This window comes from Peromyscus californicus, unplaced genomic scaffold, assembly GCF_007827085.1.
Source record: "Peromyscus californicus insignis strain IS unplaced genomic scaffold, ASM782708v3 Scaffold_6__1_contigs__length_162567912, whole genome shotgun sequence".
NCBI classification, from domain to species: Eukaryota; Metazoa; Chordata; class Mammalia; order Rodentia; family Cricetidae; genus Peromyscus; species Peromyscus californicus.
This window is the reverse complement of record NW_026294584.1, coordinates 14,273,550-14,289,350: the sequence shown is the minus strand read 5'-3', so window position 1 is coordinate 14,289,350 and position 15,801 is coordinate 14,273,550. Positions and strand designations below refer to the sequence as shown.

Sequence of the window (15,801 nt, the reverse complement as noted above, 5' to 3'; positions counted from 1 at the left end):
GTTTGTTGGGATACTCTCATTAAGGTGGACCTAGGACTGGTGTGCACTCTGACTCTTTGATGCCAAAGACATTCTAACTCCTTTCATGACCTATGGGTTTAGAACCCCAGCTAGGACAGTTGAGGGATTGGGGCACTGGCAGTTGGAAGCATGACAGAGGTCAAGCCCAGGGAACTCAAAGACAGGTACATGTACATGGTATGTGAAGGAAGTTAAGGTGGTCTGGGAGTGGGGCGGGGACACGGATTCAGTCAAAGCAAAAGTCTGCTTTTATTTAAACCTTAATAAAACAGCAAAAAGGAAGAGATTTACTGATAAAAGGATTAACCATACAATTGACTTTTTTTCTCAAAAGTTTACTGGTATCTTTAAAGCAAGATTATTGACTTTTAGTATTGATAGTAAATGTTAAATAAACTAATAATAGCCAGAGTACACCTGATTTATTTTTACTTTACAGGCCAGTTAAATTTATTTTAAATGTTAGATAAATTACTTGCCATAGAAACACCATTAAAAAAGCCTCAAGTATAATCTGTAATCACCGTTACAGAGAGAGGGCTCTTGTTAAAGCGTGACAGTTGTTGCGTGGTAAACTCAGAAACGATCACTGTACTTCAGTCTTGTTTTCAGACTCACTTCCATTTCAAAAGCAGTGTTTGTAGCACTGAGTAGGAATATTGCTGTTCATTAACACCTGACAAACGGCTAACTCCTGGGTTTGTTTGTCTGTTTTGTTGTTGTTGCTGTTTTTCAGAAATAATAAAAACAAGAGTTCATCACCAGGGAGACTTGTAATCATCTAGAAGAAGAGATAAGATTCATCATGTCTTTAAATGTCCATAATCAGAGGACCAGCAAAAAGCATTTTCAGGTGGATCCTCTTCTGATGCCCAAAGTCCCTCGAACCAATTACTTGCACCTTCAGGAAGAGAAACACAGGTTACAGCTAAAGAAGTTCCTCCTTCACAGGATGTTTCTTGTGGGCTACATAAAAGCCACCCTAGAGAAAAAGGAGATTACTGAATATTATGAGAAACTGTTCCAGTCAATTCTGAAGAATCACTTAGGAGAAGCAGTTACAGGATTATTGCTCGTATACTCAAAAACTTTTCTGCACATCCTTGAGACCTCCAACGGCACACTTTTCCGAATCCTTCTAGATTATGTTGCCCATGAGAAGGAAGACAAAGAATATATGATCCAAAATGTGAAAATTATAGTTGCGTCTCATAACATCCCCACGAGGCTGTTCATGCAGTGGCATGTTTCTGTCATCAAAGTCCCCGTATTGTATCTAGAGGATGTCACACAATCACAGTCTCTAGCAGAGGTCACCACAGATTTTCTTTCCATGACTCACAAACTGGCACTCCACCTTTTCAAGACCGTGAAAGTGGGTACGAAAGGACCAGGTGACAACTTGCACCAAGTTGCCCCTGACCTCCTCCTCCCAGAACAAACTATTGAGTACTTATGCAAAGCTGAAGAATTCATGGATCCAGCAACATTCTTAAACATGTATAACAGACCCATACATATTACCCTGGATTCTGAGATTGTGTGGCCAGCTCCTTCTCGTTTTTAGGATGAGGAGAGATAGTGTGTGTACATCTCATCAAGATTTTGTACAACTTTAAAAACAAAGAAATATTTAAAGTTACTCTTTCAAAAAAAAGGAGCATAACATTTAAATAAGCACACAGAATGTTAAAACATCTAAAGCTAAACATCAGAATATATTTGCTTATTCTGATCCAAAGTTGAATAATTTTTTCAGGTAATTGGGTTTAATAAATTTGAGTTTCACCATTTTCATGGGATAATTTTTTTTTCTTTTAAGAAAAGTATAGTTGAAAGGGATTTAACACCATTTAGGCATTTAGGTTCTCATGCATTCTCTCAACAATTAACAAAAGGTCTTTATCATGTGGTAGAAGAAAGAGGTTCTTAAGAAACTTGTAACTTAAAGTTATGAGCAACTATAATATATATATATATATAAGTAATATAATGTAATATATAATAAGATATGATATAATGCAAATAGAATAGTAAGAAGAGGTAGAACGAACTTGGAGAACATAAGTGAATAAATCATTAATGCACAATCCCTGCATCAGAGAAAATAAACATAACCTCTGAAAATAATCCTAAAGTACCCATATCCTGGCCTATATAATCAGTAATACCGAAGCTGTTATAAATCTGAAAGACACAAGAATTTTTGAAACAACTAGAAAACACTATCAAATTTCAATATAATTCTTATGCAACATTGATTAATTGAGCACTCCTCTGTATGACAGACATTTTTCAGTTTCCAGAGATGCAGCAATGTTCACACAAGGCATTGTTCTTGCCCACTTAAAAAACTTATTGATTATATGTAAGCAATATTATAGGATGTGAATAACCCATGTTGTTGTGTCAGATGGCATCTTATTGACAGGGTGAATATATTTGAAAAAAAAAGTATTTTCTAAAGTTAGATAGTGACCATAAGTTTAGCGTATGGTTAAAAATTAAACATCAAATTTATTTTAAACATGTAAATTAGACATAAAATTGTGACACATAGTATTATACAAAAATGTCTAATACATGCATCCAATCTAACATGCTCCTCTTACAGTGTGACCTTCAGATTCCTCCTATTTTATATGACAGGTGTTATGTTTAAAATCAGACTGCCTTTGTATCTTCTTTAACCAACAGAGTACGACAGGAACAATGCTGTGCAACCTCCAAGGCTAAGTCAAGATTCCAAGAGCCTTGCTTTGCTCACTTGAACCCGAGCTCTTAGAATCCAGGCACTATGCTATGAATACTTAAAGCAGCTTTCAGATGACATCTTTAGCAAGGGCCCAGATGACCGCCACAATCAAGTACCAGATGCTGAGTAAGACTTGATGGTTCCTGATTATCTGCTTCCAGAATCGCAAGAAAGACCAGTTGACACTGTATGGAATAGAGATGGACTCTTCCTAGGAATCCTGCCCAAATTACAGACCTGAGATGATTGTGCAGTTGTCTGGAACTGTAACATATATGTATGTAAATGATTTTCATCAGTTACCATTCATTCATTTATGTACATTACTAAATGTCTACAAGTAAACACTTACTAGGCACCCAATCATTATTGTTGGATAGATACCCCAACAGTGATAAAATGTGTCTCCACCATATTGCCTACCCTATGTCATTTATCAGTCTCTATCATTTCCTTATATAAAAAATACTAATAGAAAACTAATTCATTAGAGTAACGAAAATCATTAGTAATCTTAATTTCTAGAGAAAGTTATAGACATATCTAAATGATAATACTGCTCATTTACTTAACATACTGTAAATTTTAAGATTCATGAAATCAGAATATATTGTATGCAAATAAAATCTGTTTTAAATAAAAGAAAAAACACAAATACATAACTCAATTATGCATTCATTATAGTAAGTAGATTATAATGAATTTATTCAAATGAAATTCACTTGTTATAGTAGTCACTTTAGGAGAATTTATTATCATCATCCCAACAACAACGTCATTACTGAAACATTTTGTAACTCATATCAGATAAGAAAGTTTAAAATCAAGGTAATGTAAATATTTTAGGTATATCTAATTTTTGATCATCAAAAAAATATATACTCAATTGGTCCCATTCAGAAAGCCCTTTACCTACCTATAACTTCAAGTGTGTTTCATAATATCTCCTCTATAAGACTCAGGGTATCAGGTCTTATGTTTAGGTCCTTAATCCATTTGGAGCTCAGTTTTATGCATGGTGAGAGATAAGCATCCGGTCTCATTCTTCTGTTATGTGACTATCCAGCTTGACAAGCAATATTTGTTGAAGATTCTGCCCTTTATCTAATGTGTATTTTAGAACTAATTGTCAAAAATCAAGTGAATGTAGAAGTGTGGGCTTATATCTGGGTTCTGAATTCTATTCCATTTATCAGTATCTTTGTTTATTTCCATTGCTTTATAGTATAGTTGAAATCAAGGGTGGTGGTAACTCTGGCAATGTTGAATTGTTAGGAATTTCTTTGAATATCTTGGGTCTTTTCTGTTTTCATATTAAATTTGAGATTTTTTTCATTTCTATAAGGAATTGCATCGGAAGTTAAGTGGATATTGCATTGGATATATTCATTGCTTTAGGTAGGATGGCCGTTTCACAGTATTAATCCTACCAATCCATGAATATTAGGAGATCCTTCCACCTTCTGATACCATCTTCAAGTTCTTCCGTACCTAAAATTTTCATTGTATGAATCTTTTACTTGCCAGGTTTTTTTTTTAATGCAATTGTGAATGATACTGTTTCACTGACTTCATCAGTTAATGACTTCTGTGTGACAATTTTATAAACTGCTACTTACTAAATGTGTTTATCAGGTCTAGGAGTTTTCTGTTAGAGTCTTTACAGACCTTAATGTATAGAATCATATCTATAAACAAGGAAACTTTGATTTCCTCTTTTCTTAGTTATCTTCCCTTTATCTCCTCTTGTTTTACTACTCTGATATTACAAGAACTTCATTACATAGAAAAGGAGAGAGTGGACATCTTTATCATGTTCCTGGTTCTAGAGCAAATGATTTTCGTCTTCTAGTGTCATGTTTGCTGTGGGTTTGTTGTATATTACACTTATTGTGTTGAGATAATATTCAGATTAGGGTATTTAAGTATCATTCCCTAATTAACAAAGCCAGGGATCTGTGGAAGAGTTGCAGATTCTTAGGAAGCTTTAAGAAAACTGAATGAAGGTCCTGGTAAGTATAGGTCTATCTTTCTTTTTGTCTGCTTGTCTGTCTCTCTGTTTTGCGTGATTGTTTTTGTTTTCTCCCTCTTTTTGAAAATAGATTTTTTTCTCATACAATATATCCTGACTACAGTTTCTCCTCCCTTTAACCCCAAGTTCCATCCTACTTCCCATTTTATCCTGATCGACTCCCTTTCTGCCTCGCATTTAAAAAGAACGGGATTCTAAGTGATAATAGCAAACATAACAAAAGAAAATAAAATAAACCAAAAGCATCACATCGAAGTTGGACAAGGCAAACCAACAGAAGGAAAAGAACCCAAGAGAAGGCACAAGAATCAAAGACCCATTTGTTCAGACACTCGGGAGTCCATAAAAATACTGAACTGAAAGCTGTAATATCTGCACAGAGGACCTAGTGCAGTCCTGCGCTGGCCCTGGACTTGCTGCCTCACTCTTTGTGAGTTCATATGAGCCTTGCTCAGTTGATTTAGATAGAGGGCCTTGTTCTCCTGGTGTCCTCCATCCCCTCTGGCTCTTGCACTCTTTCTGCCTCCTCTTCCATGGGGTTCCCTGAACTCTGAGGGGAGGGATTTGATGAAGACCTCCCATTTAGAACTGTGTGTTACAAAGTAATGTCTGGCTGTGGATCTCTGTATTTGTCCCCATCTGCTGCAAGAGGAAGCTTTTCTAATGATGAATGAATAAGGCACTGGTCTGTGAATATAGCAGAATATCATTAAGAGTCATTTTATCACTACCTGTTTTTAAAGAGCGGTAGTATTTGTTTTTACCATAGGTAAAGTATCTGGTTCTTGATCACCCAATAGTGTCAGGTATGGATGGGTTCTATCTTATAGAGAGCTCCATAAGTCAAATCAAACATAAATTGTCTACTCCCATTGCCTTAGCATATTTTGCATGTGGAACAGCATTATTATAGCATAGATTTTGTAGTTGGGTTGGTGTTTATGTTTCTCTTTTGATAGCCTGCAGAATACCTTCCCATATCTAAGACACTAGAATACATGGGTGAAGATTCTGTGTAAGTACCAGTTTGACCTCTTCATGTTCAGTGAGTTGTGTGGGTGTTGTCTTCAGCAATAGGTCCTCGCTGTCAGTTTATGAAGAGCAATCTATATTATTGGCAACATCCTGGGCTGTTTGGGGATTTCCATGGGACCACTTTGGCCAACAATTCAAATTGATGTAATCTAGTTTAGGTACTAGAAGCTTCATTTGATGACAAGAGATGGTCAGTTGGGATTATGTCCACCTAATTATTTGGAAACTTCATTAGGGTCACCTTTTTATATTTCAGCAAGTTTCCACTGCACTAGGTTTCCATGCCTACCCTGGAATTATTTATCCCTGTGACTTCTTGCATGTTTTTATACTTCTCTTCAAACTGAAGTTTTTATTCCAGTATCTTCTGTAGAGCTGAATTAGGAGTCATAAATTCCCTTAACCTGTTTTTATCACTCAAAGATTTTATTTCTCCTTCAGTTTTAGCAGATAGTCTATAGAGTGCACTATTCTAGGTTGACAATAATTGTCTTAGTTCTCTGTGTTACTTTGTTTCTGAACTGGTACTTGAACATCTGAAGGCCTTTGTCAGTAATATCTTTCTTATTTTTGCTTAAATTACCTCTCTTTTTCTGGTGCAGGTGTGAACAATGCTCATCAGAGTATTAAGCTGCAAGAGGGTTGAGATATTGTTTTCTTTTGTTGGATTTGTATTGAATGCTAAAGATTCTACTGCATGACTGAACAGACATTATTTAAGAGTCAGCATGCACTTTACTGACCCTCTCCTCTGCTGTCTTCTGGTGTGGCTCGCCAAGTCCAGTTGCTGTACTTTGAGTAGGCTTTGGTCGACCAGCAGCTGTAGGTAGATTTTGTTAAACTACATGCATACTTAGGCCTTGTATATCAATTCATGGAAGGCAGAGCCTACCTGAGAAAGCTGAAAAGTGAGATTTGGGGGTAACAGAAACCTTATAGGATGGATAGGAGTTGGCTTAATTGGTTTGAGGGGTGGATGGCAGATTCCAGAGGATCCAGGCATTCTGACCACACTTGGTAATGTGATCCCACATCGTAACTCCAATCTCCTTTTCCTTTCCTCATTCCCCACCCCCACCCCCGCCACCTGGATCATTTATCGGTAAAAGTTAAGGGAAGGATGGGAGGCTTTACCTTCTTTGAGGAGTGGATGGGGATGAGTCTACATTTTAGGACTGATCATAAGTATTATACTAATAATGGTGTGAAGTTCTCAAAAAATGTTATAACTCTGAAATTCAAAATCCTTTAGAAGTCTCTTTTCACCTGCAGAAGACGATGCAATACTCTATTAGTGTGCAACAATTTTTATACATGTAAAGCAAGTAGTTCATATCTCTGATCTGTTTATAAAATATTGGTCCAATATAAGAACAATATTTCAAGATCATTAAACATAAAGCTTTTGTTTATGGAGGAAGAAATTCCTAAATTTTAAAAAGTATCTGCATTTTTTTTTCTGAAATTGACTTTTCTGAAATCCCCTCCTAAATAACTTATTGGTCTTCTTCTATCTCCCTTTATCATTCACACTTGCATTTTAGCAAGCAAAGACAATGTATTACTACTTTACATTGAAGTTTCTCTACTAATAATGCATGATATCTTGTAATATTTTAATTGACCCCTACACATTTAATCTTATCCAGAGAATATCATTTCTTGACCACCTACTCTATGCAGCAAATTTTTTTATAAAAAAACCTTGAAGTCACATGAGTTACCACTATTTTCTATCATCCATGTTACTACCTCATTATTTGTTCTTAGATAGACGATTTATTCCTTTTGGGGGCCTCTGGTCACTGACATTGTAACATTCATGAATGTCATAAAGAAGGCCACAAAGCCCAAGAGGTATCAGTTATACTGTGTTTGAAAGTTAATACTATGCATGTTTAAAACATTAAGAAGTCAGAGGCTAGAATTAAAATGTTTCCAATAAAATCCTTAACCCAAAGTCCAAAATAATGGCTTAACCCACCTATGGACAGTGTCTGTCAGAAAATTAAATTTTTTCTGAATGTGTAGGAGTCAATTAAAATACTACAAGATATCATGTATTATTAGTAAAGAAACTTCAATGTAAAGTAGTAATACATTGTCTTTGCTTGCTAAAAAGCATAGTGTGAATGATAAAGGGGAGGTAGAAAACATGCATTCTGGGCTAAGGCTGGGGCTCAGTGTATGGATAAAGCCCTGATTCAATCTCCAGCATCAGAAAAAAAAAGGAAAAGTATTTGTTTTGTTGCAAAACAATATAGGAAACTACAATGTCTAATACATATAAATAATATAATATATATATTATACTACTACACCTACACATGGCTTGGTAGTACCATGGAATCAAAAGAGTATAACATGTATCTTCATCATATTGACTGTCACCCCAACATGCACACACACATGCACACACACACACACACACACACACACACACACACACACACACACACACCAGTGCTCAACTACTATCACATTTCCCACCCACTTCATGTCCTTTGATATTTATTTATGGATTTATTTATTTAGTCACTGACTCTGTGTTGTCCATAGGTGCATGGGTGCTGGGTTGTTCACTGGAGTATGGATAAAATACCATTGACCAAACTCCCCAACGAAAACTGACTTTACCTGCCCAGAATCCATCAATTGCCACTAGTTCTCCAGCTACTGGTGAGGCCCTGGGAAACCCTCCTCCCTCCATGCTAGAATCTTAACTGGCTTTGTCTTATTTAGGTAACCACAACCACTGCAGGTTTACATGCACAACAACCATGTCATGTCCAAAGGACAGCATTTTTCACAGCCTTCTTATATTCTCTGGCTCTTACATTTTTTCCATTCCCATTTCTGCAATGTCTTCTGTCCATTAGGGAGTAGTGATGTAGATGTATAACCTACAGTTGAGTATGCATAGTTACTTATTCTCAGATTTTGAATTGTTACGAGTATTAAGCAATACCCACTATTCGCTAAAAATCATCTCTGACCAAGGGTGAGGGAAACACAAATCTACAAACAGAAGCACAAATATTTAGAAGACAGTGTGACAACATGAATACTCACAAACAACAGTATGTCTTCCCCAAATGTGTGTAGACTCCCTACCAATAGATTTTTATTGCATTTACAGTACTAGGCATAAGTTCCTTCCTGTGAAGCAGAATCCAAATCCAATCAACAGAGCAGCTGGTTACCCCTATAAACAGTATTGCCACTATTGCACTAGCAAGCAGATTTTGCACATTAGACTGGTATTGTAACATGTAGAATAGAGTACTATATGAGGCCATTGGCATCTTTATCCCACTGGCAGACTGCATAGCTGTTGATGAATTTCTAAATGGTCTTATTAAATAAAAACACGGAGCCAAATATGGGGGTGAAAGCCTTAGATCAGGGAAATAGGGAAAGCCACCAGCCAACCTTACTTCACCATCTCTGCAGCTTCCAAGTGACACAACTTCCTGTCTACCCAGGCTTTTATTGCTTTGCTGTTCTGCCCTCTCATTGGCTATCTTAGCCCAGGTACCTCACTTCCTCTTCCTACACAGCTGTCACTTTCTCTCTGTCTGCACAGACCTCCAGGTCTCGATGGTTGGTACTGGGATTAAAGGCATGTGTCACCACGCTTGGTTCTGTTCCCTAGTGTGGCCTTGAACACACAGAGACCCTGCCTGCTAAGTGATAGGATTAAGGGCATGTGCTACCACTGCTTGAGTTTTGTGTTTACTTAAAATGGCTTGCTGTTTCTTCTGATCTCCAGACAAACTTTATTTATTAACATACAAATAAAATATCACCACATTTCAGCACAAATAAAATATCACCACATAGCATCTGCCAATACTCTGAAAACTAGCTAGAAGGGAAAGAGTTTCCTTGGCAGTTCAAATGGATTTATCTGTATCCTGCAACCAAAGTATGTGGTATCCAGCAATAGTGTCTTGTCATCTAGTTACGGCACATCTCCTGGGATAGATATTGTTCACTAATGTTGGATACCTATGCTCAACCTCCATTTTTAAATTGTAGTTTAGTTCTTTTACAAACTGGTGAGGTTTCACACAGCTTCTTTCTCTGTCCTTAGTTTGGGTTAACCCACTGCAATCCTCCACACAAGCCCCGGACTCCATCCCTGCGTACATTTTTAGCTCCCAGTGTTTCTCCTTTTTATTTATGTGATATACATCCTACTCTCTTCTCCTACCACATTTTCACTTGTGTTTTGAGATCATAGGTCTCCGGTAGCTTCTTCATGTACACTTCATTTTGATTAACCCTTCCCTTGGACCCTGGTTTCCCCATTCCCATATTTCTACATGAACATCTCTACATAATCTTTATCTGCATTCCATGGGAGCATACATCAGGCTTAATGAGTTTAATTTCTTCCACTAGTAAAATAAAAAAAATCATTAAAAACATTAAAAATTATGTGCTGACCACTTAAGATATGTACAGGGTACATGAACTAGAAAAGTACATAAAAGTCTACACATGACAGCCCACAATAGTATCCATTCCATTTTCAATGAATATTTACATGAAAAGATATGTTTTGCAGTAAACTACCCATTGCTTTGGCAAGTCACAGATTTTATTTTATTTAATTAACATTTTTCTCATTTATTTTACACACTGACCACAGTTTCCTCTCCCTCCTCTCTTCCCATTCCCCACCTTCTATCTACCGGCTTCCCTATCCACTCCACTTCTCCATTCAGAAAGGGGCAGGCCTCCTATGGACTTGAACAAAGCATGCCACATCAAGTTGAGGCAGGGCAGAGCTCTTCCCCCTGCATCAAAGCTAGGTGAGGTGATCCAGCACAGGATTGCCTTTACTAACTTTATTAACCTTCACTTTACCTTTACAAACTTTACTAACTCAGCAATCACGGACTGAAAAGCTATGTCAAGACAATGTTAGGCATGGATGATCACAGTTGTGAGCAAAAGATGCATAATTTTACCTTCCTGTATACTCAGCCTCTTTTCATCCCAGAAACAGAAATATTAGACAGACACAATAATTATTATATTAGTAGATACACAAATTGCTAAGATGTCCTAATACATCCAATTTGAAGAGTACAGGAATGTATCTAAAGAAAGAAGAACACGCACACACACTACATGCTGTATTGAAAAGTCTGAAAATATTTCACAAAGACAGATAAGGCAGGGCCTGAAGTAAAATGGGACTTATGAGGGATGAGACTGGAGAAATAGACATGGAGCCAAATTAGTCACAGAAAGCAGGTGAATGCCATGACTTTTTCCTCAAAAGAAATAGGACAGAGTTTCATTTTTATATGTGATATGGTTAGAGGTGCATTATAGCAGAACCATTTTGAATTTTGGAGAAGAGATTGAATGGGAACTAGGTAATTAGACTAGAGATGTAGCAGTTTAGTGACTGTTAAAACAGTGAAAGAAATGGTAGAAGTCCACAAAGAGAAATAATCCTGTAATGTATTAACATGACAACACTAATAAGAAGATGTGGGTGGGACTAGAATCATGCTAGATATTTGGGTATTTAATTGTAATTAGAGGATGAAAAGGAGGAGGAGGAGGAGGAGGAGGAGGAGAGTCCAGGACAAAACATCTAACAGATATAAACTCATTCCAAGTGGAGGGGAAGAGTGGAGCAGCAGCAGACTGACTTACAGAGAGAATGAGATGCGGTATTGCTATTTCAAGCATGTTGAATTTGAGGTGTCTCTAAATAATCAATGTTAAACAGTCCAATAGAGGGTCCAATACAGTGACCTCAGAATATGGATTTGACTCAGAGATAGATATGAAAATCAGATTTTTGTTACTGCCTGTGGCCTCAGGAATGGTATTATTACCCAATGGAGAAAACAGGATGAACAGACAAAAAAATCTTAGTTCAAAGTCCAAAGAAATCCCAACATAAGTAGACATTTTTCACTTTAAATTGCTTGGAAACCATGAAGGAAAGTAGATGAAGATGCTATCTAAGAAATAGAAGAGAAGCCGGGCGGTGGTGGCGCACGCCTTTAATCCCAGCACTCGGGAGGCAGAGGCCGGCGGATCTCTGTGAGTTCGAGGCCAGCCTGGGCTACCAAGTGAGTTCCAGGAAAGGCGCAAAGCTACACAGAGAAACCCTGTCTCGAAAAACCAAAAAAAAAAAAAAAAAAAAAAAAAAAAGAAATAGAAGAGAAATACCTCCTAAAAAAGTAAGGACTCAATTGCATCAACTGCTGCTTTAAAATAAAAAAAAAACTCAATATGGGTTTGGACACAAGGCCATGGGTGGCCTGGAGTCATTCTTGTTCTACATAACATGATAGAACCTGAAGTAGGGTAAGGTAAACTGAGGAGCAAACAGAAGATGAAGGAACCTGAAGTAGGGTAAAGTAAGCTGAGGAGCAAACAGAAGATAAAGAAACAGAACAAGCATAGACTATATTTCCAAAAGCTCAACTCATGGCACTATGTTTTTAGAGTAGATTTGGAAATATAAATTCTCTTCAAAATTAAAAACCTGGAGTGAAGATCGTAATTTGTGTTTAGTTTCAGTGACAATGTACAAAGGTCTTGTATTTTAGAAGGTGGAGCCAGATGGGAGGAGAAGGGAAGAGGAACTGGGAGGAAGCAGGAGAAGGGGAAACCATAATTAGAAAAAAAAGTATGAATAAAGCTATTTTCAATGAAAGGAAAAAAAGGAGGTAACCATGTCTGATCTGAAAATGAATGGTTTTTCAGTACATGCTTGTTTAGCTAAATTGTTTACTTATCTTACAAAGCAAACTAGATCTGCAGGAAAAACAAGTTTAAGCCTTGTGTGGATTTCCCCAGCATTCATCTCTCTGAGTCCCACCTGTTAAAATTGACTGAACATTGGGTCACATGCTCTCTCTTCATGTATCAATGATACAACACTAGTAGATTTTGCTCTGAGTTCTTTCCCAGATCACCTCCTTCTTTGCCCAGTCAAGACATGCTAGTAAATTACAAATTACAGTCAAATATCAATTTTTCAAACTGATGACTTTAAAGAGCAATAATGTATAATCAAAATGATGGTAAATTTATGAACCATTTATCTCTGTGATGTATATCCTTAAATTTGACTGTAAGTAGATATTATATGACATTTATAGCAAAATGAAAAGGCATTTCAACTGAAATGACTCAAAAAGTTTTCCAACATCTCTGCTACAATTTTCTATTGTATCTTGTGTTTATGTCATACTTTAAGTCAATGTAACACCTTACAATCCACTAATATACTATATAATTTTTAGAATAAAAGAGGTAATCAAGTTCCATCTACTCCTGGAGTATTTCCTTATTATTGTAAGAATCCTCAAAACCTATTCTCTGTGACTATCTCTCTGAAAAGTTTCATTAACAAAAGTTAAGAAATTAGTATCCAACATCCTTCATTAAAAACAGTCAGAATCTCTTTCCAACATTTACTCTCTGTTAAGAAACTTAAGTATTTCCTCTCTAAGACATTTCATATTGAGAGGGCAAGCACATGTTAAGACTAAGCAGGCCTGAGACTGGTCTACTGAAGCCTGAGCCTTCTGTGAGCCACACGAAATGAGCAGAATCTTTGCCCGAATCACAGTGAGTGCTCACTGGTGTAAAGGAGAGAAACAACCAAAGCCTGCATCGTTCTTATTCTCTCTGATGAAACTAGATCCGAACTCATGCTGCCTTATTTGTAATTTATAATTATTTTTAAAACTTCCTATGTTACTGTAACTTCCCCCAGTCTTCTAGAACTCAAAACATAAACGTTAAAAGGTTTCAAAAGCTGGCATCTAAGTCACATGGTCATCAGATTGGACTTTCAGTAATGGGGATGTTGAGTAGTAAGCTGTAAAATGTCAAAAAGTTCTTAGATGGTAAGTGACTATGTAGTGCTCATTCTCAGAAATTTAAACCACATCCCCTTCTCTAAGGCTCAGGGAGCACTGAGGGAGAGGGCTAGAAAGGTTGTAAAAAGCATCAGTCCCAGAAGGCTGCTGCAGAACAGTGTGTTCAGGGCATGATAGATGGTAGTAGCACTCATGATATCAGCAGCTACAATTGCCCATACAAGTGTTGCATGATATCTATCTAGTTAACTATATATATATAACTAATGTTAACTATAACATTGCCATGGATGCAAGGGTAAGTGGAGAGCTCATAAGGCCCTACTCTCAACTGAGAGGCTCCAGGCAGCCCATAGCTACCAGGGAATAGAAAGTCAATTCCCTTCATAGGTGAGGCCCCTGGTAGGATGCCTGTGCTAAAGTGCTACACCCATGTTTATGCAGGCAACCCTAATTAGACTTAAGAGGTGATATATACAGAGAGACATGAAGTTGCAAGATAGTAGAAACCAGGAGGAATTGGACAGAGACGTGAGAGGTAGATTTGACCAAAATGAAATGTATTCATGTATGGAAGAAAGAACTTATTTGGGAGTCCTTAACCAGGACATTGTCCATATGTGACATACTGTAAGTAACTATTGGAGATGATCTGAAGTTCATATATATATATATATATATATATATATATATATATATATATATATATATTTTAATCACATGAAGGGAGGAAATTGTGAATCTGACATACACACTTTGCAAATATTTCTGTAACCTAACACTGTTTAGGACACTCATTCAATATGCTAGTTATTTCATATACATCATACACTTCATGAATTTGAAGCAGGTATAAAGTGTTCCCCAATATTTCTCTTGCTCCTAAAGCCTGCCTTGTGCAATGGTTCTTTGGGGCTCCACATCTGTTGCTAAAGAAGTTCACTGGGTTTACTCTCATATCAAAAGTGGCAAGCCCACACACAGCTTACAGAAACAAATCCTCCGAACAGAAGCACCCTATCTCTGACCTATTTTGGTTTTTTTTTCTGCTGATGTCAAATAGTAGTTTACAAATGATGAGACAGGGCTTGCCCCTTTTAATACAGAAGATATACCAAAACTTTCATTAAAAACAACTTTTACTTGACTATCAGAAAATACTTGCATAAATAGTTACATGTTCCTACCTGGAATACTGCTAGAGATATTTGTACATTGTATGTGTATTACATACTTATTTAATATATTTACATGTATATATGAAATTCTCTAAAACAACATGAAAAAAAGTTGTTCCCAAGCAAGTGGGAGAATCAGATTTAACTACTGAAATTAACAGCACGCACAACTAAGGCTTTGTATAAATGACCAGATCATCCTGTCAATTGTGTCTTTCCCACTTCCATTCTGAGCCTATTTGACAGACATTGCTCACCTACCACCCCAAGAGAATGCTTTTCCCAGCTCCCTGTGTGGGTCAGACTGGGACCATATCATTAGGTATTTCCAGCCTTCCTTTCTCCTTCCTCCTACTCTACTGCAAAAGGAGAGAAGACATGGAGACTGAACCCTGCATAACCATTGACGACCACAAGTAGAGGAAGCCTGTTTGTAATAAAGAAAAGGATGAAGCAAAAGTACAAAGAGGTGAAACCCCCAGGAACAGTTAAAAAAAAAAAAAAAACTGTTACCTCAGCTCCTGGTTTTATTTCCCAGTCCTAGCTAAGGTCTACTTCTGAATTTATCCAATCAATTTTTCTGTTTCATTTAAGTAAGGTAAAGTAATATGCATGTGTTTTCTGTTTTCTCTTTTTCCCCCTAACTGATTTCTAAGCAGCCTGACATTCTTTAAAACAACATTGTCACATATAATAGAATGAATTCTCAGTTTCACATTAGAAAAATTCCTATCTTGGAATTTCTGCTGGCGATCTAGACTTTAAGAAAGCTGTTTAACCAACGAGCTTCAGTTCTCTTGCCTCTAAATTGACTGAATATTGAAACTTCAGCATGGTAACTCATATGAGAAAATAACCAGTGGCTGCATAAACATTTTTAATTAAACTGCGTTTGGAGTATGGTGTGCTTGT

The 15,801-nt window shown here is 36.9% G+C and overlaps 2 protein-coding genes across 2 annotated transcripts in view; one reads left to right on the top strand and one right to left on the bottom strand.

Annotated features, from left to right (window-relative positions):
* The window catches only part of Znf804b (zinc finger protein 804B), a 517,244-nt gene that overhangs the window by 479,025 nt on the left and 22,418 nt on the right, over positions 1-15,801 (bottom strand). The window lies entirely within an intron of this gene.
* On the top strand, positions 454-1,804 carry Tex47 (testis expressed 47). Its single transcript, XM_052720266.1, has one exon. It carries the CDS (start codon positions 827-829, stop codon positions 1,586-1,588), a length of 762 nt encoding a protein of 253 aa, XP_052576226.1. The 5' UTR covers positions 454-826; the 3' UTR covers positions 1,589-1,804.

Excerpts from the sequence above, each read along its gene's own strand:
- Tex47 (XM_052720266.1), top strand. The coding sequence starts at position 827 with ATGTCTTTAAATGTCCATAATCAGAGGACCAGCAAAAAGCATTTTCAG.